General features: G+C 34.9%; 3 protein-coding genes across 4 annotated transcripts; 2 read left to right on the top strand and 1 right to left on the bottom strand.

Moving 5' to 3' along the window:
- The first annotated feature begins 41 nt into the window (after positions 1-41).
- On the top strand, positions 42-2353 carry LOC129237947 (lariat debranching enzyme). Its single transcript, XM_054872948.1, has 2 exons — positions 42-368; positions 429-2353. The coding sequence occupies exons 1-2, from the start codon at positions 172-174 to the stop codon at positions 1885-1887; spliced, it is 1656 nt and encodes a 551-aa protein (XP_054728923.1). The 5' UTR covers positions 42-171; the 3' UTR covers positions 1888-2353.
- On the bottom strand, positions 2325-3467 carry LOC129237948 (NAD-dependent protein deacylase Sirt4). The gene is made up of 2 exons (XM_054872949.1): positions 3196-3467; positions 2325-3119 (listed from the first exon to the last, which is right to left on the bottom strand). The coding sequence occupies exons 1-2, from the start codon at positions 3371-3373 to the stop codon at positions 2377-2379; spliced, it is 921 nt and encodes a 306-aa protein (XP_054728924.1). The 5' UTR covers positions 3374-3467; the 3' UTR covers positions 2325-2376.
- Positions 3468-5474: 2007 nt separating this feature from the next.
- Positions 5475-23179, top strand: LOC129237674 (septin-1). 2 transcript variants are annotated; one of them, XM_054872557.1, is made up of 5 exons: positions 5475-6337; positions 18783-18975; positions 19041-19299; positions 19424-19789; positions 20510-23179. In XM_054872557.1, the coding sequence occupies exons 1-5, from the start codon at positions 6320-6322 to the stop codon at positions 20757-20759; spliced, it is 1086 nt and encodes a 361-aa protein (XP_054728532.1). In that variant the 5' UTR covers positions 5475-6319; the 3' UTR covers positions 20760-23179. The 2 variants fall into 2 exon arrangements, with proteins under 2 accessions (XP_054728532.1, XP_054728533.1); XM_054872558.1 differs by lacking the exon at positions 5475-6337 and adding an exon at positions 18461-18656.

Raw genomic sequence — 23179 nt, 5'->3', positions numbered from 1 at the left:
GCGATTCATTGTGAACAGCACGCCAAAAGCTGTGAATTATAATTTTTGTGTGAAAATAGCATAGTGCCGTTAGTGTCATGGTAACAAATTGTTTCGTTTTTAATAATAATCTTTTGGTGATTGTTACAATATATTTTTTTAATAAAGCGCAGCATTTTTGATTAAGTGAATATGAAAATTGCTGTCGAAGGTTGTGCTCACGGTGAGCTGGAAAAAATTTATGAAACAATACAGAGCATTGAAAATGAGGAGGGCGTCAAAGTGGATTTGTTACTTTGCTGTGGCGACTTCCAGGCTACACGTAATTTGGAGGATTTGCAGACAATGGCTGTCCCACAAAAATATTTGGATATGTGCTCATTCTATAAGTGAGTTTCGTGCAAGCACAATATTTATTTATTTATATTTATATGTATACTATTTTACAGATACTACAGTGGTGAGCTAGTTGCGCCAATACTTACGTTATTTATAGGTGGTAATCATGAAGCATCCAATCATCTGCAGGAACTACCGTACGGCGGCTGGGTAGCGCCGAATATATACTACCTGGGATATGCTGGCGTAGTAAAAGTAAATGGCATCCGCATTGCAGGCCTGTCCGGTATTTATAAAGGCCACGACTATTTGCGTGGGCGATACGAATTCGCCCCCTATACCGACGCCACTCGTACAAGTGTCTACCATGTTCGCCAGCTCGAAGTGTTCCGCCTGAAACAACTCTCTGATTCAATCGACATATTTATGTCACACGATTGGCCCCGTGGCGTTTACAACTATGGCAATAAATCGCAATTAGCTCGCTTCAAACCTCATTTCCGTGACGAAATGGATAAAGGCCAGCTTGGGAGTAGGCCTTGTGAAGATTTGCTCAAATTGCTTAAACCGAAATACTGGTTTGCTGCACATTTGCATTGCAAATTCGCTGCTTTGGTGACGCATGATGAATTGGATGAAAGCAGAGAAGTTCCCGAAAGTAGTTATGAAAATCTTAGTTTAAGGAAAAAAGCAACGAGTGAAGACAGTGAAGGGCGTGTTACCAAATTTCTTGCCTTGGACAAGTGTTTGCCAAAACGTCGTTTTTTGCAGTTGCTTGATATTGAAACTCCAGTTTCCGAGGGTGATATACGTTTGGAATATGATCCTGAATGGTTGACAATTCTCTATTTAACTAATAATTTAACCAACGTGAAGAGTGCAAAATACTATCTACCGGGTCCACATAATGCAGCAAGTACTGAACGTTATAACTTTAAACCAACAACCGATGAAATGGAACATGTACGCAACAAGTTTGCTTCAGACTTATTTGTGCCCAATAATTTCGTACGCACAGTTGAGCCCTACAATGCTAGCGAATCCAGTAATGGCTATACGACGCAGCCTAAAGCGGTAATTAATCCACAGACTCAACAATTCTGCGACGCTTTAGGTATTGATGATCCCGTAAGTCTAGCGCTAATAATTGGTGGACAAGAGCTTAGCTATTCCAGTGCGTTGAATGAAAGCACTGACACAGAGTTCAACGATTCTGCAACGTCCGTTCAAACGGAGCAGTCGAGCTTAAATATGTCAAGCAGTACTGGTGATGCGCCATCACCGCGGCAAATTAGTCCTTTCAAGCGAAAAACCAGTAGTAGTCTGAATTTGCCCAAACCCATTTCGGAGATAGATGGTGCAGAGGGTGAATTTCAGGAAAAAATAAATTCTGATGAACTGCATCTAGGTAATAGTTCTGCTGATGAGGCAGAAAAGGAAGATAAAGCGCCCGAGAATGTAAACGAGGTGGATAGTGAAATGAACGCTTTGAATGTGAAACCACCTGTCAAGAAATTCAAGCGACGAAATCAGAGCTTATATATGAATGAAAGCAAAGAAGATGAATGAGAGCAGAATTGATAATAGTACATAGCGATAGAGTTAAATTATCGTGTGAGAACTGGCCTACTAGCGATGTTCAAAGTGTATGATCTTACAACTTTTTTAAATTAAAAAAGTATAACATGTAATATTTTAATGATTTCAATCATGAAGCAATTTTGACTGCAAATGGGTATTTTACAAGGCGAATCTATTAAAGGCGGTATCGGTAAATCAGCTGGTTTATTTTTTTCTTTCGCGGTGTTTATGTGGCTGTCAGCCCAGAATGAAACAAAAGAGAATTTATTCTTTCTTTTCTACTTTGCCAATACTTTTCTTTGACAATCCAACGTACAAAATATTGTTGTTGGTTTAGTGCCACCACCTTTAATGAATACGCCTTAGGTATTTTATAACCAAGATAAGTTGATAGATATCTCAAACACCTTTTAATTAAAATCAAATAAAATATTTAACAATATATTGCCACATATTTACTTTATCTACATATCCATATTATTTTTTAAAATTAAACAATTTCGGTAACACATCACCGCATTTGGCGGCCAGCTTCAAATCTGCCAAATGATCAGCACGTGTCTCGCCAATATTTACGATAGCCAAAGGCAAATTGAGGTCTTTTGTTTGCAGTACCATTCGATAGCCAGAAAATACCAGCAAACTCGAACCGAGTACCAACAGCCCATCGGCGTTATAAATCATCTCCGCAATGCGTTCGAGTCGCTGCTTTGGAACATTATCACCAAAGAATACAATTTCGGGTTTCATGTGACCATCACATATTGGGCATGATGGTATGCGAAAGTTAGCTATGTACTCAGGTGGTATTTCCACATCACCATCCGGCCGAATCATATCGGGTGCATCACGAAATTCAGGATTTAGGGTGTTAAGAATGTCCTGAAATCCATGTCGATCAATGCGATAGTCGCACGATAAACATTTGACCACATAACCGCTGCCATGCAATTCTACAACATTGCGACTGCCAGCTTTCGTATGCAGCCGGTCAACATTTTGTGTTACTACAGCCTGTATACGTCCTTCGAGTTCGAAACGCGCCAACGCATGATGGGTGCGATTGGGCTCTGTTGCTGAAAAAACTGGCCATCCTACAAAATTTCGCGCCCAATATCGTTGACGCACGTCAGCGGAGCGTACAAATTCCATATGTTGTATGGGTTTGTGGTTCGTGCGCGCGTATAAACCAACTCCCTCAGAACGGTAGTCGGGAATGCCTGGCAGTATTTACGTCGATCAATTGGGTATTTTTTGTAATGCGTATATTCTGAAGTAATTTATGTTTATGCCTACCAGACTCTGTTGAAATGCCTGCGCCTGTTAGTACAACTATATTGGGTTTTGACATAAGGAAATCTTCCAACCGTTTGATATCCTTCTCCAGCACTGGATTATGTTTAGGAACATATTGTTGTTTTGCAGCCCATTGGTTGAAGGAAAGATGAAATCTCTGTACTTGATTAAAACGCATTATACGCTTTATACGCCAAGAATTTCGTTGCAACTAATTAAGTGCAACGCACGTATCCAAAACAAATCACATAATGCAAAAGAAACAATGTTCATACATATAAACAAAACAAAATCAGCTGTGAGTTGAAAACTATACGTTCACAATAGTGGTAGTCTAATATGGAGATTTGCACAAACAAGGAAACGAGTAAATACAATTGCCATATAATACAATTAAATAATATTAAAACCAAGGCACAAGTGAGCAAGTAGTATCAGTGGAGCAGCTGGGTTTCATCTATTTATTTGGAGTCAAATTTTTTGTTTAAATAGTTCTAAACTAACGATCTTTGTTTATAGATTTTAACATTCAACATTCAAACGCAAAAAAAAAAAATACATTACTCTTTTTTTTTTTATTCTACTGCTACTACCAGTTCAATACACAGAATAGTATTTTATCATTCTTGTGTCCAATGTGCCTTCATAGACACATATTTCCAAATATTGATTTACTACAGAAACTTAAGTCTTGGCCCGTTCCTTGGCAAGGAACAGAACCTGTCTGCGAAATGCACCGCAGAAATTGTTTCACCACAATTTAACAGCAAAAGATTAATTAATATGGCGGCGGCAGACAATTGACAGGGAGAGAGCCAAGCCCAATACATTTTCATGTTTTTTTTTCTCACATTCTCAATGCACACAAAGGACAAAGTAAACGCACATATGTAAACAAAACAAATAATTTTGACGTTATTCATATCTACGGCGAAAAAATCAGCTGGGCAGATGCCATCACCCGTAATAAATTCGCTTTGATCCCTTCATTTGCCTACTATTTGTTTAAGTGTGTATATAATTTGATAAAAATTTTACCCTCAATATGTTAAAATTTCCTACTTGAGTTATCTGTCCTTTTGTATTGTTATAATAAGAATTATGCTCATGTACTCATGTGCAGTAAATATTTAAAAAAATAGTTACATATTCCTAAATGATTCTGTAGAGCAATGACCTCACAGTACGAGTATCACTGAACTTTCCAAATATTACAAATATTTAAAGAAATTAATTATTGTCATGTAGACAGGTGTAATATTTTTGAAAGCAATAAAAGTGTAATATACTAACAATGGTAATTATTTAGAAGGGCGGCCCTTCAGAAAATCAATATTTTTGTAAAATTTTTTCAATGATATCAATAAAATGTATTGTAAAAGAGTGTTTAAGATCGGGGGAACTATACTTTTATGTAGGATTTACTGTTAATATGAATATCAAATCCGGCGGGCGACACAACAAGAATTACCGCTTGAACATTATATAAGTGTTTTGAAATGTTGTCCAACTCCGGCTACGCAATCCACAGTATTTTTGCGTAGAACTCCTTTTCGCGTGGGCGGCCTTCGGCCGCGCTTCAAAAAAAAAAACCCTCATCAGTCCAACTCCGGCTACGCAATCCACAGTATTTTTGCGTAGAACTGCTTTTCGCGTGGGCGGCCTTCGGCCGCGCTTCAAAAAAATAACCCTCATCAGTCCAACTCCGGCTACGCAATCCACAGTATTTTTGCGTAGAACACCTTTTCGCGTGGGCGGCCTTCGGCCGCGCTTCAAAAAAAAAACCCTCATCAATCCAACTCCGGCTACGCAATCCACAGTATTTTGGACTGATGAGGGTTTTTTTTTTTGAAGCGCGGCCGAAGGCCGCCCACGCGAAAAGGAGTTCTACGCAAAAATACTGTGGATTGCGTAGCCGGAGTTGGACTGATGAGGGTTATTTTTTTGAAGCGCGGCCGAAGGCCGCCCACGCGAAAAGCAGTTCTACGCAAAATCCTACATAAAAGTATAGTTCCCCCGATCTTAAACACTCTTTTACAATACATTTTATTGATATCATTGAAAAAATTTTACAAAAATATTGATTTTCTGAAGGGCCGCTCTTCTAAATAATTACCCTAACAATTTTAAAAGAACAACAAAAAGTGTAAATATATTAACAATTTTAAAGGAAATTAAATTTATTTTATTAATATAAATATTTGTGTGGCATCCCTCGTTTGGTTTTTTTATTCGCCCGATTTTTCGAGGCATTCACCATACCAACGGACAATATTCGCAGTCAATCATTCTTGTGTCAATCTTTGGCAGTTAAATGCAACCGTTTGCAAGTTTTGCCGGTGATTTCTAAGTGTTCCATAAAGTTTTCGTGAGTGAATGTGTGTGTGTTTTTTTAGCTGTTATTAATTATCGGTGCTCTTTCTTGGATTAAGTGCATTTGTAATAAATTCGTTTGCTGTGCTTCTGCTGCGCTTCGCTTGATGAGCAATAAAAATTGTGTTTATAATTTGCACTCTAATTATCATTTCGTGCACGCACACCTAAATTGTGGAGAAATTTGAAAAAACAATTGTGAAAGTGGCAAAAGAAGTAATAAAGTAAAAAAGAAAAAAGATAGACCACGAAACAGCAGGGGCAAAGGCGTATAAACAAGGCAGCGCAAAAACTTCGGTTGCTGCAGTAATAAATACAACAAAGATACTAGTCAACAGCTCTGCTTCACGTACACTGTGAATTGACGCAACGTGCTGTGCTGTTCGCTGCACAGTTCTTGCTCCTTTTATTGTCTACTTCGCAAGAAAACCTTGTTGTCATCGACGCCGTCGTCAACGTCGACGTTAACCGAATTTCGTTGCAGAAATTTCAACGCTTCGAATGTGAAGTTTGGTTTTGTTTTTCCCGTGTTGTTGGGTGCGTTGAATAAACGCCAGTACGCTGATAAATTGCGATAATTCTTAGTGGATAAACCACGTTCTATTTAACTTCTTTGCAAAGAACAAACATATGCAAATAGAGGAAGTGTATAAAACAATTAAAAAATATTTCAAATTCCAAATTGTTTATAAGTTGCCGCACAAATAAGAAGGAATAAAGAAAAATAAGCGAAGTTAGCAATAAACGTAAAATGTCGGACACAAAATCGGTAAGTTTATCATAAAGATCATCAAACCGTAAGAATTTAACACATTGCCTCATCAACACACAAGCTCCAGACGCCATTCATTTCGTGTTTTGTTTGTTGGGAGACTATATGAAATTTTATTTACATATAAAATCATTTTTACATACGCTGCACACAAACGAAACAGTCATTCAAGGGCGCGGCTGTCGTTGCAGCAGGTCAATCCGACAACAGCTCGCCTGACTGGCTGGTTTGGGTTGTGGTTGTCTCCTTGCTGCACAGACACTTCACTATGGGGTCTGCGTCATTGCTGTATTTTCGTGTATATTGCCTCTTCTGTTTGCGGGCTCATTTCCCTATGTCGCATAACTTTAAGCATTGCTACAAGTATCAATAATAACTAAAACAAAAACAAAACCGAGTAGAATATGTGGAAGAAAAACTTCAATTAAAGTGGTTTCTCAAAGTTTAAATATGATTGTGGTTGAAGATTAAAAATTTTTTTTATACAATAATTACATATGTCAATTTAAAAGCTTGTCGAATCACTTTGAATTAAAGCGATTGATTAATTGAACTTATATCATGTACTCAGTTGATTGAGGAGCGTTCATTGATCAGTGTGGTACATATAGTGGTTTCTTTTTAAAAATTAAAAAAAATTATGAAAAGTATTTCTTTCGGTATTTTATTGGTTTTTTCGAAAGAGCAGACATTTCCAATATTTATGGAATATGATTTCATTCGTAGTAGTGAATTATGATAACGCAGTTATGGGCCTTGGAGCCGGTTTCTAGCGCAATCTCACGAATATCTTTCTCGATATTCGCCTTAAGGACTTGAATCGTTAATGGATGGTTCGGATAGCATGGGTCTTTCAACGGCATCCCACAAAAAAGTCTCCATTGGCATCACTAAGACGGCTGACAACACGATTTCCGAATTTGGCGTGCAAAGCATCGATGGTGGCATGGCATACCATCCTACTGAAAACAAAGAGCGTCCAAGTCCATGTTTTTCGGAAAAAATAATTTTGACTTTTCAATAAACCCTCTTTGACTTTGGAAATAAGTTTGCAATATTTCCTTGTTCGAGCGTATAGCAAATCATCTCGTTTCGGTGAGATATGATACTGACTTTCTGTCGCGATTTCCAAAATAACATATGACTAAAAAAAACTGGTCCGTACCTTGGATATTTCATAGAAATTGATTCAGAAAGTTCTCTACATCTTAAAAAAGTCATAAATCGAGTAAATAAATTAAGTTCTAGATATGTTGTTGTGACGTTATGTTTTTCTAGTAAAAAAAAATTGGTGAGTGGCAGCACAGCCTGTGATATATTTTCAAAAGGATAATTTGTACACACGAAAAACAAACAAATCCAGAAAAAACAATATTTGCACAAATGTTGATAAAATCTACATGCGTGCACTCAATGCAGCACAAAGTCACCTATCTCCTGCATTCAACCCTTTTGGTGAACTCAGAACAACAACATAGGGTCAATTGAACTCGAAGCAACAACGAGCAACTTGTACTGGCGGGGGTGTTTAAATACTGTGAATTGCGCACTTTAGCTCCAACACCTTTCATACTTTTTACAATATGAGCTTTTATGTTGTGCCATTGTGTGGCTGAATTGAATAAGTGAACAGCGACAAAATACCAAAAGCAGAAAGGGAGGGGTTATGGAGGATTAGCCACCATTAGCGAATTCCAGCGCTATCGAGTAATCAACGAGGACGTCTGTGTTGACTAAAATAAAAATAAAAAAAAATTCCATAAAAAATATGGAAAATAAAAAAATAAAAGTAACACAAATCACCCGACAATGCAGTTCATTTGCATTTCTTTTTTCTTTCTTACTTCTGTCGTACCACCAGCAAATACAAAATACTGCTGCTGGGGCGGAACATTTTATTTTTAAAGTTAGTATACAGTATATTTTGAATTTTTCCATCTTCTATAAAAATATATTTTTTAGATTTCACGGTGGATTTCAAGATGTATTAAATATTGAGAGATTTGACAACTCAGTACAGTTGCCTTTTAATGGATGATAATGTTAAAAAAATTAAAAAAAAAAATTATAATTGGTATTTTTTTGTCATAAGTATATTTTATTTGAGAGCGTTGTCAAATCCGTTCACATTTTGCTAAATAAATTTGTGTATATATAATATTTGTGTTCTTTAGTATTTCGTTAGAGTATTCAGTTTTTTTTTAATAAAATCAGAATTTTTTTGCATTATCGCGGGGTATGTTAAGTTTTCTGTGTGACTGTAACTGACTGCAGTTTTCATAAAAGATAAAAGATAAAAATGCATTAAGCAATTGTTCTCTGTGAATTTTATAATTTTTTTATACGCAATACGAATTGTAACCCCTTTACCATCCGAAAGCCTCTGCTGCTAGAGCTGCGTTTGCTTGAGTTTACTAATAATTTTATTATCATGTAAGCTTTTAAAGATTAAATTAAAAAATTAAATAAATCCCCTTTACTTAATACGTAGATGCAAAATTTGTATAGAATAGATCTCGATCGCTGTGGCGGTGACACAATTTCCAACCATGAATATTTAATTTAATATATGCTTTCTAGTGTCACTAGTTAATTTTCCGCGAAAATATTATTTCTTACGTAGGTACGCTACTTAAACTCCGAATTAACGCGGCCCATGCCTTTAAATATTTTTTTTATATGTAATATGTGCATACATACTACATATATATTTCTAATAATCAAAACGGTTTTATTTTGGTGATGAAAAACTTGCCAAGTCAACTTGCCAAACAGTGAAACAACATAGATATGCGCGAAGAGAGAGAGAAGATACATAAGAGCAATTAATTGAACCTTCATGTATTCTAAAGATAAGAAGGTTGCATTGGGTATGTAATCTATTCATGATAAAATTATGAACTGAATATTGTCCAATTTTTGATTTCAGTACTTTAAGAGGCCGACATTTTTGTATAGGAACTTGACCTGAATTAACTATATGAAAATCAATACTCCCGTGCCGAAATGAGATGTGAAGTTTGATGCTAATGCCACACAATTGCTTTCGAGTGTTAACATACTGCTCTATGTGTATATGTATTGTGTAAATAAGGCAATCGACTACGTTGTTGTTTTATGTATGAACGTATAAACAACAGAAAGTAAACAATAAACTATTAACAAACACTCACACATACGTTTACAGTAAGCACGCTAAAAGTAAAAGGTGAACAGAACTCGGTAAATAAGCTCTCATTAATATATTTGAATGGGAGCGTGTCATTATTCTGTTTTACATTATTCTGCTTTTTTAAAATTCTGCTTTTTAAAATTCTGCTTTCTAAAATTCTGCTTTTTAAAATTCTGCTTTCTAAAATTCTGGTTTTTCAAAATTCTGCATGTTTAATGCGAAAAATTCTGCTTTATTCAAGTTTTGTGATTTTCGTCATACAAGAAGTAACAAAATAAACATTTAATTCATAAATATACATGTAGGTATGTTTAAGCGATAACAATATTTTAGTTTAGCCAATTACAGTATTTTTTGCAATTCTTTTTAAATATGTAGTGTGACTTAATTCATTTCTTTTTTTAATAATTCTTCGCAACTGTTCGTTTTTTTTTAGAAGAGTTCTACGCAAAAATACTGTGGATTGCGTAGCCGGAGTTGGACTGATGAGGGTTATTTTTTTGAAGCGCGGCCGAAGTCCGCCCACGCGAAAAGGAGTTCTACGCAAAAATACGATGGATTGCGTAGCCGGAGTTCGACTGATGAGGGTTAATTTTTTGAAGCGCGGCTGAAGGCCGCCCACGCGAAAAGGAGTTCTACGCAAAAATACGGTGGATTGCGTAGCCGGAGTTGGACTGATGAGGGTTATTTTTTTGAAGCGCGGCCGAAGGCCGCCCACGCGAAAAAAAATTCTACGCAAAAATACGGTGGATTGCGTAGCCGGAGTTGGACTGATGAGGGTTAATTTTTTGAAGCGCGGCTGAAGGCCGCCCACGCGAAAAGGAGTTCTACGCAAAAATACGGTGGATTGCGTAGCCGGAGTCGGACTGATGAGGGTTAACATTGTATTTTAATACAGAATTTTGTAATACAGAATTTTGTTATACAGAATTTTGAAAGCAGAATTTTAGAAAGCAGAATTTTATAAAAGCAGAATTTTAAATAGCAGAATTTTCTACAGACAGAATTTCGACACTAACCCTATTTGAATGTATGTATGCTAAGTTCATTGTTGACTAGAAAATTTCCTATCGTGTATGAAGTTAAAAGTCGTCCAAAAATAAAAAAAAATATTTTTCATTTGTTAAACTAGTAACCATGCAGCCTATGCTTAATTAATAAATTATTTTAACTTAATCGCATTTGATAGCACACACATTTTGACATATGAGTTGATTAATGAATTCATGTGAAGCATATTGCACTAAATCCAACGGATGTCATTTTTAGTTCGGTGCGTACTCACAAATAATTTTGGAGGGCCAGTGAAACAATGAAATGAAATAAATTTAAGCGGATTTACTGTCGCTTGAATTAATGAGGTCTTAATTTTTTTCATATTTTATTTTATGCCATTGTTTTTTATTTTTTTTCCATAGATTTTTTATTTTATTTAATTTTTTTTTCGTATTATATATATTTATATATGTATATATTTTTTTTGTTTGTTTCTAAATTGCCACAATTTCATTACCGCTCTACAAATTCTATTTAAATTTTTTAATGAACAATTCATAAAATAACTGAATTCATTGACTATCTTTTCTTTTTGGAAACATTCTGAAAGTATTAATTAATTTCAATTATCCTCAATTATGGCACCTTAACCCTAATTTGCATGCAATATGTTATAACAGACCCGTCGACCACAGCCAAACATGCTCGCACAAATCCGTTTGACAAGTGGAAGTCAGTTCATTCACCTTTATTATGACAACAACAATACAAGGCAAAAATGTAAAGAAAAAATACATTAATAAAAATGAAAAGAAAAAATTCTTTGCTGCTCCTCTATACCAATGTAAGTGCGCTCGTATGTGCGAACTGTGGGGAGAGATATGCACTAAAAACGAATAGAAGTAGCAACGGCATGTCGAATTAGAGCGCTACTGCAACACCCACGAATGCCAAACGGCCCCAGAAATACAATAAAAGAAGTAATAAGTAAAGCGTATATGAGCGGACCTGTAAGTGAAAAAACTTGTGATAATTGCAGCGCTGTCGGCAAAGTTACTGTCTGTCTGTCGACTTGTTCGTGGCCTGTGGTGTGCCAATCTCGAAATCATTTGAGCGGACGAAAGAATTGTTGAATGTTGCATAATTAATTCTGAATGTAAATGTCGAATGGTGCTGTAGGCACGCAGTCGGGCAGACAGTTATGCCATTATGCATTCTTATCTGTCTTAGGGCCATTATAAATGCCCTCCAATGAGCACCACCATTGAGAATGCATCGTTTCAATTGTCTAGCGTTGAGAATAGTCTTCAGTAGCATTGGTTTTGTTTTTTTTTTGTTTTAGAATACAGTGCACTCGCGTTAACTCGAACTAATTAAAACAGGCGCTGTTCGATTTATCGAATTTGTTCGACTTATCAATTGAGTGTGCTATGTTAAAAAAACAGTCATCGATATCGATTTTTTTCAATTAAATTTATTTATTTATTTACATATGGATATGAACATGAATATGTTTAAAATAATTAAATCGTTTCAATATTTTTCATCAAATATTTGGCAGTCTTTGTGTCAGTTACACAAAAAAAGGCAGCTTTAACAGAAAAGTTAGGCCGAAAAGAAAGTTGTAATGTGTGTTTGTCTTTTCTTGCCTGCAGCAATGTTGAAGAGTGTTAACCTTTGCGGGGCTTACTTGTTCAGTTGTGGCCCACTGAATTACCTTATTGATAGAGCTAACTGCCCCCTCAGATGATATCCGCTCACATGTCTCAGTTGTGTTGTTAAACTCAGACTCAGAATCACTAGTTTCAATTATTACTTCTGTGTCGGTAAATTCGGCACCATCATTCCATTTGTTAACATCATAAAGCGTAAATTCGACCTGTAAATTATGTTTTTCATGTTATGTTCTTTCAAGATGAGTCCACTTATTGGGTAATTCTTTTTTCTTTGGGACAGAAACCATTTGTATAAAGCGGCTTTCATTTTAGGAAACTCAGAAGCTTTTAAAGTTCTCCTCTTCCCAGGACCCAAAAACGTGTTGTTTACTGCTTTTAAAATTGCCTTGTCTTTCTTTTTTATAAGACTTATGGTGGACTTGGCTACCCCATATTCCTTCGCTAGAGAAGTAACACTACATCCACGTTTAATTTTGTTAAGGACTTCAGCCCTCTCTTTTAATGTTAAACACTTCAACTCACATGCACTGATACACTACAAATGACAAATTTAAAGCAATTTGGTCAATGCAAGATGTTATTCCCAGAAAACTAACGGGATATTAACGTCGAAATATTCATATGGACAATACACTAGTATACATATAATTTATATACATATACTATTACATATGTATGGTTGTACAAAATGTACATGTTTGAAAAGAATGTGTGTACAAATAAATTTGTTTTTTTGTTCGAGTTATAGCGCTTTAATATTGTTCGAGTTACAAACTAGTCAATAGGGAAAAAAATGTGTTCGAGTTAGCACGTCGTTCGACTTAGCGGCTATTCGAGTTACCGCGAGTGCACTGTATGTAAATAATGCCGTCAGCGCTGGAATTATTCATTTTTGAATATGTTTCGCTTTGTGTGAAATTAATTTTCACTTACACGCTCAGTCGTTCAAGCGGTTATTCGATTTGTTACCTACAATACCTCCCCCTTACTTTTCGCTTGTGCTCATTGAACGAATGTTGCTTGAGTTTGACTTTTGTTGTCGCATTGTAATGGCTGTGCATGATATAATTTGTGTTGTATAGAAAGCGAGATAAGTGTGGTACGCGAAGCATTTTGCTGTGATTGAAATGCGGCGCACGCTGTACAATTTGTTATCGTTTTGCGTTTGCGAAAATTCCATTTGTTCAGTAGTGAAAAGACGTTACACAAAGTATCAATTAAAAAAGCACTACTTCTACACTTGCCCGAATCGTATATACACACACTACCGTGATTAGGTTGAGAGGTGACTTTGTCTATAAATTTTACAATTTTTATTTATTCCTCCAAATATACATACATATGTATATTGTCTAAAGAGAGCTGCTTCTCTTCTAAGGAGTCTGGTGGTATTTTCAGTCTATTGAATGGATAGATGTTGTATAGCCAGATTAGTTGTGTATATGGAGTTATATGGATATATATATGGATATATGGAATTAAAAAAAAAAAATTCAAAATTAAAAAAAAAATTAAAAATTAAAAAAAAAAAAGAAATTAAAAATTTAAACAAAAATTAAAAATTAAAAAAAAAATATTGTTTTTATAACATTAATTTTTGGACAATATTACTGAAGTGAAAGCTCTCCTTAAAAATCCGAGTCATTCCGGTATCGTACAATCGACTTTCGGGGAGCGAATAAACGTTTTACAAGGGGACTTCTCACTATCGACTGGGCTTTTCGATAGTACAGCTAACCATAGATGGACACAATGCAAACCTATCTAATGTAGCGACCTCTGTTGTTGTTGTTGTTGTTGTTGTAGCATAAACATTCCCCATACATCTACAGGGAATGCTGTTGGAGTGGCAATTCTTGGTCCGATAAAAATCCGAGTCCTTCCCGTAACGTAGAACCGACTGGGACTCCAAGTGTGGTAAGACGCTGCACTATGCCCTTTTGTACGATGGAACCACACACCATGAAAGGAGAGTGCATAAAAAGAGGGAATGCTGAAAGAACTGCACTGGAACTGGACAACGGGATAACTGCAAGCGAAAAAGCTATTGGTGTTACAACAGGAAACACCATCTAGATAGATTCAACATGTGGTATGACTTAGTTGGATTCTGTGGTTTGCCTGTGAGACTCTACATCTAGAAGACGAGAGCAGTATAATATACGTGAACACACAATATTGTAACAACAAAAGTCATTAGTGTCTGAAGAAAATTCGTCGAGTCTGGCCGCTGTGAACATTTTTTTTTTCACTGTTATGCACTCACGGAATAACAATGGAGTTTTGTACATCGTACGTTTATTATAAAACAAACTATTTTTCAATTGTCCGCTAGCTTTTTATTATTCATGCCTTTTTTCGCATATTCGCATTTTCTAAGTCGCGCTTAGTTGTATGCACATTGTTCAACGCCATTTTTTTATCACGTAAAGTTAAAGTAAAAAAAGTTCCACTTCAGCATTTTTGCGAACTGGAAATTAAATATGTGCACTTTTAATGTTCATCTGAGTCATTTATTTGGATTTTTTTTATTATTTTAGTTGTCAAGTATACAGAAGTAATCGAGAAATGTTTTCATAAATAAAATTTACATGCATATTTTCGTATAAACATGTATGGTATGCATTCACCACTGCTCACATTTGGATGTAGGCAATTGTTGTAACATAATACGTACATATTATGTATATATGGGTGAACGATATGAAGTGTTACCTATTCAAAACATCATAACTTTTTTGTGTGAAATTAGTTTTTATTGATTTCAAAGACAAAATTGTTCAAAAATGATTTCAATTTTAACATATATTCACTTTAGCTCGATATGACCACCTTTTGCCTTGACTATAGCCTTCAAACGGTCAAAAAATGAGTTGCATACTGCACGAATGTAATTTTGAGGTATTTTGGCCCATTATCGTATAATCGCTTTTTTCAGCGCATCCATACTGGCATATGTTTTAGTCCTCACCTTGCTCTCCAAAATGGACCAGATGGAATAGTCCATCGGATTTGCGTCTGGCGAATTCGAAAGCCATTGTGTGGACGAAATAAAGTGTGGAACATGATTTTTTAACCATTCTTGAATCACACGAGCTTTATGAGACGGTGTCGCGTCCTGTTGGAACGTCCATGGTCTACGACGGAAAGCAGCTTCTAAAACATTTTCCCGATAATAAGTCGTATTCACTTTGACACCAGGCTCGATAAAAACGATTGGAGAGCGTCCATCAGCGGTCACTGCGGCCCAAACCATTACTTGCGATGGGAAATTGCTTCACGTAGGCTCAAATTCTCGTATGAGCGTTCGGTCAAGTAAACACGATCGTTTTGAGTGTTTATGAACTGTTCAATTAGAATTTTTTTTCATCAGAAAACACAATGTTAGGAAATTCGCCACGTAAGTGCAAGCGTAACAACTCCTTTGTTCTTTCGCAGCGAACTTTTTTTGCTGGGTTGAAAGATCATGTGCTTTTTGGAACTTGTAAGCCTTGACCTTGAGCTCATTTTTCAATATGCGTCGAATGCTGTCTTGTGATATTTTCAGGTCTTTGACCAGTTTTCTTCCACTTCGACGTGGATTTCGTTTCCATAGCGTTTTGCAATGCTACCAGTATCATTGTAACGTTTTATAGTGCGATACACAAACATTTTATTCGCTTTGAGGTGACTGAGCTCACGAACAATGGCTGGTTGTGATTTTCCAGCCAAATATAATGCAATCACTCTATTACGTTTGAATTCCATCACAGAAAAAAAATTCAACAAAACTGAGACGCAAATGCTTTTGATGGCTTATAAAGAATATATTGAACTGTCATTAGAACAATTTTACCGTTGATGTCATGAGCTGTTTTACAGATGCAAGCAGTGTGAAGTTGGTAACACTTCATATCGTTCACCCTGTATAATATACCTATATGAGTCAAGAAGAAAAAATGTAGTAAATATTGCAAGTGTTATGAGGTATGGTTTTGTGAATTTTGCTGCCGGTTTTTATTCTTTTATAATCTGTTTTACATTATGGCCGCCGTAGCCGAATGTTTTGTGCGTGACTACCATTCGGAAGTGCGAAGGGTCGAAACATTAATTAATAGAAAAAGTTTATTCTAAAAGCGGTCTCTCCTCGGCAGACAATAGCAAACCTCCGAGTGTATTTCTGCCATGAAGAAGCTTCTCATAAAAAACGCCTGCGGTTCCCGACATAGGTCCTTCCATTGTAAAAAATATTAAGGGGTTATATACAGTTAGAAGGCCGAAAAAAACTATTTTTCCAGAATTTTTTCTGAGAAAACTTTTAAATTTATTGATCTAAAAATCTGTACACATATTATGTTATCTTTTAATTGTATTTTAAGACTTATTATTAGTAAAAATATTTATTTGAAAAGGAGCTGCAGCTGATCTCCGGGAGCTTCTCTCAAAAAAAGACGTTTTGCGGTGACCACTATGTCTCTGAACTCGATCCTCCGAAATTAAAAAACCAAACAGATTTCGTTAAAGTAATGTTAAATCTAGTAATTAATCTAAGGAATAAGCAAAATAAATTTTTGTGACCAAATGGCAGTTTTTCAAAAAAAATTTCGTCCTTAAATTGTTTATAAAAATATATATGTATATATATTTATCGGTGAGAAAAAATCTTCGATTAATTACTAAAAAATATATTTAAATGTTAAATTTTGAGACTAATGGTTTTCGTGTAATGTTGGTCACTGACTTTGAAAACACCATTTTGCACTTTACATAGGATAAAATTTTGTTTGTATGTAACTTCGAAAATATTCACCGGAACGATATTAAATTTTCTTTGTGCATTCTTAAATGTATTTACATATGTACCTTAAGAAAAAAAATCTATTTTTTGGAAATTCTAACTGTATATAACCCCTTAAGCCACACACTACAAATAGGACGACTTCGGCGAATCACACAAAAAGGGTGGAAGCGCCAATTGTACATAGATTTTCACTCATTTTAGTTCTATTTTATTATTTACTTAAATTTTATTCATAAACTTTTATTTTGTTACTTTGTTTTTATATTTTACTTAATTTTCTGTTATATCAAATTTGAGTTTTATTTCATTTGGTCCCTTTTTATTATAGCATTTGACAAGAAAAGTGGACTAGTTTTTAGAGATTAGTTGATAAAATAGTCCTTTACAATTTTTTTTTATATTTATTTTTCGTTGTACTTTTTCGTATTTTATCTATTTATTTTTCTTATCCCATCAGTTTCCATCATATCTCATTATATTTCATTATTTTCTCATAGTAATTTCCTTTTGCTACTCCTCTTTCCCGGTTTTTATTATTTTTGCCCATCGAATTGAAATTCAACACTTCAAGTCATGCAATTAATGAAAAATTCTGTTGTTCAAACCCTCTCGCATTCGCTTTTGATTTTAAAATCCTACTTTGATTCCATTAAATTTAGTCATTTATAATTTACAAGTGAATCATATTACTCCGAGTAATGCAGCGACTGCAACAACAACAACTACAACACATTCGGTTAAAGACATATAATACGCTTTAAATTCACCACAAATCTTCACACCAATTGCCGTCAAGCTGCTATTGGTGACGTCTGTGTATTTTTGCTTCAATTAGACGTGTGTGTATTTGCTGCAGTTGTAGTGATTATTTTTGTGTTCGCTGCGTTTCGGGCTATTCCTTATCGCATGCCCAACACTCGTTTGTTGCTCGTCAGCAGTAATGCACTTTGCAGCTTGCTGGGCAATTTGAGTAACTGTCTGACTGCATAGCCCAACAAAGAATATGGAGAATTGTTATTAAAAAAAAGCATATCAACAGTGCTGTCTGACTTTTTACAGAAATAATTACTGAATAACCGATCACCTGAGAAGTGAATCTACTAAAAAAATATAATATTTAAGAATACAAAAAGTATAAGGCGCGAAATTTGTAAAGTAGCAAGTTTCACAAACATTTGATAGTTTAAGTTTAGAAGTGCAGAACTGCAGATATTAAAAAGCTTAAAGATTAAACGGCAAATCCCCAATTTGTACAGAAAGCAGTTATCGGTCACATGTACAGATACATCGCATGTACATCCGCTGTAAGGTGTAGTGTTAACTAATTCGCCATCACTTTAATCTCTTTGGTATCGTGTGAATGTCATGAAAATGTTTTTTTATTTTTTCTTTTTGTAACCAACACGCTTGCATTTGTATGTACACAAGAGCTTATCGCTTAGTCGCCTGGAAATGCAAGTTCAAAACAAAAACAAAAAAAAAAAAAGAATGCCACTAACCCAACCCATCTGGATTCATCAAACACAGCGCCAATGAATGCAATTTACATTTTCAAATCCGCTCTGTTCGTTTTTGTGATGGCCACTAAAACACGCGGCTAATGCGGCGTCACGTTTTCATATTGACCGAACGTCTGACCGTCCAGCCGGCCACATAATTACCGCAAAAGTGCGGCAACTGCTACTGCAATCGGTCGGTGTTTTTCGCATTAATTACATTTTGTTACATTCCGTTTAATTGTTTATTCGCCACCCCTCATTTAAAATTTTTGTATATTTTTTCTGACCCTTATTTTCATTTTCCACATCTTATTTACAGTTTTCGAGTATTGAAACGCCTGGTTATGTCGGCTTCGCCAATCTGCCGAACCAGGTTCATCGCAAATCGGTGAAAAAAGGCTTCGAATTCACATTGATGGTAGTTGGCGAGTCGGGACTGGGGAAATCGACATTGGTCAATAGTCTGTTTTTGACGGATCTATATCCGGAGCGGGTGATAACAGATGCCATAGGTGAGTGCTTAAAGAAATCGGTTTTCAATATTTTCGAAAACATTTGCATTCCTCCCTACTTTCAGAAAAACAAAAACAAACTGTCAAATTAGAGGCCTCCACAGTTGAGATTGAGGAGCGCGGGGTTAAATTGCGTCTAACAGTTGTGGATACGCCGGGATTCGGTGATGCCATCGATAACTCGGATAGTTTCAGCGCCATACTAGCATATATTGACGAACAGTATGAACGTTTCCTACGCGATGAGAGCGGCCTGAACCGACGCAACATTGTCGACAATCGTATACACTGTTGTTTCTATTTTATATCGCCTTTCGGGCATGGGTGAGTATAGAAAAATAAGGGAATATTTAAAAAAAATATCCTTCCGTTATCAATGGCAGTGCTAACTCGGGCTTTTACTATTTTTCGCATTCTTTTTTAATCGATATCTCTTTCGCTCCCACAGCCTCAAGCCACTCGATGTCGAATTCATGAAAAAATTGCACTCAAAAGTAAATATTGTGCCTGTGATCGCGAAAGCTGACTGCCTCACGAAGAAGGAGATCCTGCGCTTAAAATGTCGGATCATGCAAGAAATAGAGGATCATGGCATTAAAATATATCCACTGCCCGATTGTGATTCCGACGAGGATGAGGATTACAAAGAGCAAGTAAAGCAGCTTAAGGAGGCGGTTCCATTTGCAGTGTGTGGCGCGAATACACTACTCGAAGTGAAGGGCAAGAAAGTGCGTGGTCGATTGTATCCATGGGGCGTTGTAGAGGTTGAAAATCCCGATCACTGTGACTTTATCAAGTTGCGCACTATGCTAATGTGAGTTGAATTGAAGGCGTAGTTTTTAAAGTAAGGTTTGGTACAATTAAAAATTAAAGGAATAAGCAAAATACGTTTTTTTGACAAAAAGGCGGTTTCTCAAAAAAAAAAAAAAATCGATTTTTGACCAAAATTTCGTCCTTAAATAGTTTATAAAAAAAAAATATTTATCGGTGAGGGAAAATCTTCGATTAATTATCAAAAAAAAATATATATAAGAAGCTCGTGTTAAAATTTAAGACTAATCGGCGGCCTCCGTAGCCGAATGGGTTGGTGCGTGACTACCATTCGGAGTTCACAGAGAGAACGTATGTTCGAATCTCGGTGAAACCCCAAAATTAAGAAAAACATTTTTCTAATAGCGGTCGCCCCTCGGCAGGCAATGGCAAACCTCCTCAAATTTACGGGTAACTTCGAAAATATTCTTTGGAACGATATTACATTTTCTGTGTGTATTCTTGAATATATGTATGTACATTAAGTACATTAAATACAATAAAAAAATAAATTTTTTGTAAATTCTAACTGCTATAACCCCTTAAGTTTGGTAAAAAATAATTATAAACAAAAAACAAAAAAAGCGAAAGAAGTTAAAATCTATCGAAATTTAATTCCTTTCTCTCAATTGGCACGCCTTGGCGCGATCATTTAATCTAATCATGTTTTTTTCAAATATGCTAAGCAATTAAGTAATCTTCTCCTTTTCCTCACCCATTCCAGCACTCACATGCAGGATCTGCAGGAAGTCACACAAGAAGTACATTATGAAAATTATCGCTCCGAACGTTTGGCCAAGGGACGTAAGGAAAATGGCATGAAAGTAGAGCGTGATTCCATGGTGCCAACGCAAATTGTGGTGAACAGCGTTATATCGGAGAAGGATCGAATATTGCAGGAGAAAGAGGCCGAATTGCGACGCATGCAGGAGATGCTGGCACAAATGCAGGCCAAAATACAAGCGCGACAATAGGCCTGGGAAGAACAGAGAAGAGCTGTGCAGGTGTAAGCATAAAAAACTACATACAACAACAATAACTTCAACCGCAGTAACAATAATAATAGTAATTAAGAACAGACGAAACGACTGCTAACTAATGGCGGAGACAAAGCAGATCCCGGCAAAAAAGTGCATTACTATTAGTCACAACAACAAATATCAAAACACAAGAAGTGGCTTTTCTTTTCAAAAGCCTTGAAAAAACTATATGGGCTGCAATTTCATTAACTAATGTTTTCAAAATTGTTCCCTTTTTTATTTCGAAATATTTTTTTATTACTATCTTGAATTTTGAAACATTGCACCTAGACGTACTTTTTTCTGTAGTTTCTGTCTTGCTAAAACTATTTCGTATTATTTTATGATTAATAATAATAATGCTTACTTTTAAAAATATCATATACATACATACATATACAACCTATACATAATACTTTTTGTAATTTATGTTGTTTTCATGCTGAAAAACAGTATATTTTTGTAATGTTTAATATTACGTATGACAAGTATAAATTAAAATTCTGGACGTGAGGAGAGTAAGCCAACAAACGTAGACTATTGAAAGGTGACATAGGTACTTTACAAAAATACAGGGCGACTAAAAAGTAAAAAAATAAATACAACTACGAACACGGTAAATGTAAATGTCTTTCAAATCTTTATAGAGACTTTGGGCTGCAGTTATTTGTATTGTTAAATAGAATTCACGTGCTTATGCCCCACACACACACACCTTGAAGTATGTTCTAAATTTTGCTCATACATACATATATACCTAATATACATAACTACATGTATATATGTATAAGTACTCAATACATAATCGCTAGGTATCACCACCGTTACATAAAAAATATGCAATTGCATACACATATGTACATACATGTATGCTTTCGACCCCTTGCAATCTAACTATTTGAACTACTTTATCACAAACACTTGTGCTATACCATATCCGCCCGTTACTTTTAAACACGTATACATATACACCATACTCCTGGTCATTGTTGGAAGTTTAATTAAGCACAGCATTCCTTTATTTTGTGCGAGCAGTCACTTGAGTTTTTTGAGATGCTTAATTGCCGCTATTTTGTTGCATATAAAACATAGAAAAAAATATTACGAATATATAAATAAGGAGATGAAGGAAAAACGCTCATTAAATTGCTTATGGAAATATTTTTATTAACACTAGAATGACCGAAGCGGTCACTGTTTTCATACAAATTTTTCAAGCATCAATAGCGTTCTGAAAATTGTACTTTTTAATACTTAACTATTTTTAACTGAATAATAAATTCATTCAATACTTTTCTATGTTACCCGAATTTTATAAAAAATGAAACAAATATAAAATCATAAGACATGAATAAAACATTGATATTTATTGGTAATTCCCGATTTTGATCTTTCTAGTGTTAATAACTTGAAAAGGAAAATGCTTGCGTAATTCTAAGTATGCATACAATTTGATGCATACTAAAATATTTTTTATTTAAAATTAATTCCTTTTGAAAATTATATACACATATTATGGCTTAAGCGTTTATCTTATCAAACAAAAATATATATATTTTATTTGCTATTTTCGATTCTGCATTTTAAGAAATACATATTGAAATTTTTGAATAAAAAATAAATTTTCAAATTCACAATTTCGTTGTTATACCACAACACATTACTAATATAAATTAAATACCTATGCGTTCTTCAATTTAAAATACAATTTTTATTTTTTAAGAAAGTTTTTTTATAAATATAATATTTGCTTGGTGCTCTGGCTTTTCTACTTCTTAGATTTTCCTATAGACACATATGCATAGAAATATAGGTAATATACATACTTAGATCCGTACATATGAACGATTTAGAATCAAAACAATTAATACATACAAAAACAAATGAATTAAATGAAAATTTAATATTTTGTAAACTTTAAATGCTAATCGCAATCAATTATAAAAGCTGCATTAATAAATATATTTATATGTATGTAGTTGTATGGCAAACATGAAATATAGAATATTTAATTATATTTGCGCTAGTAAAAAAATTTGAAAATCGACAATTTGCTGCTGATTAATTCAAATATCCAATAATTACTACTAAACGACACTAGTTAAAGAATTTCAATATTAAATAAAAAAAGTCAAGTAAAAGTTAAAAATGCAAACTCAAAACAATTTACAAACTTATAGTCTCAGTTGTATGTAAACGTTGATGTGCTGTGGTATATTTCAAGTCTGTCTGTGCATTTCAGTATGCGAAATCATTATATGCAGCTATACTACGTATGCATTTACACAAATAAATGTTTGCACAAACGATCAACAAAGATACGTGTAATTATAAACATTTAAGTTATATTATAATAAAAAATCTAAATACATTTA

This window comes from Anastrepha obliqua, chromosome 2 (assembly GCF_027943255.1).
Source record: "Anastrepha obliqua isolate idAnaObli1 chromosome 2, idAnaObli1_1.0, whole genome shotgun sequence".
Classification (NCBI taxonomy): domain Eukaryota; kingdom Metazoa; phylum Arthropoda; class Insecta; order Diptera; family Tephritidae; genus Anastrepha; species Anastrepha obliqua.
This window is presented reverse-complemented; position numbering and strand designations above follow the sequence as displayed.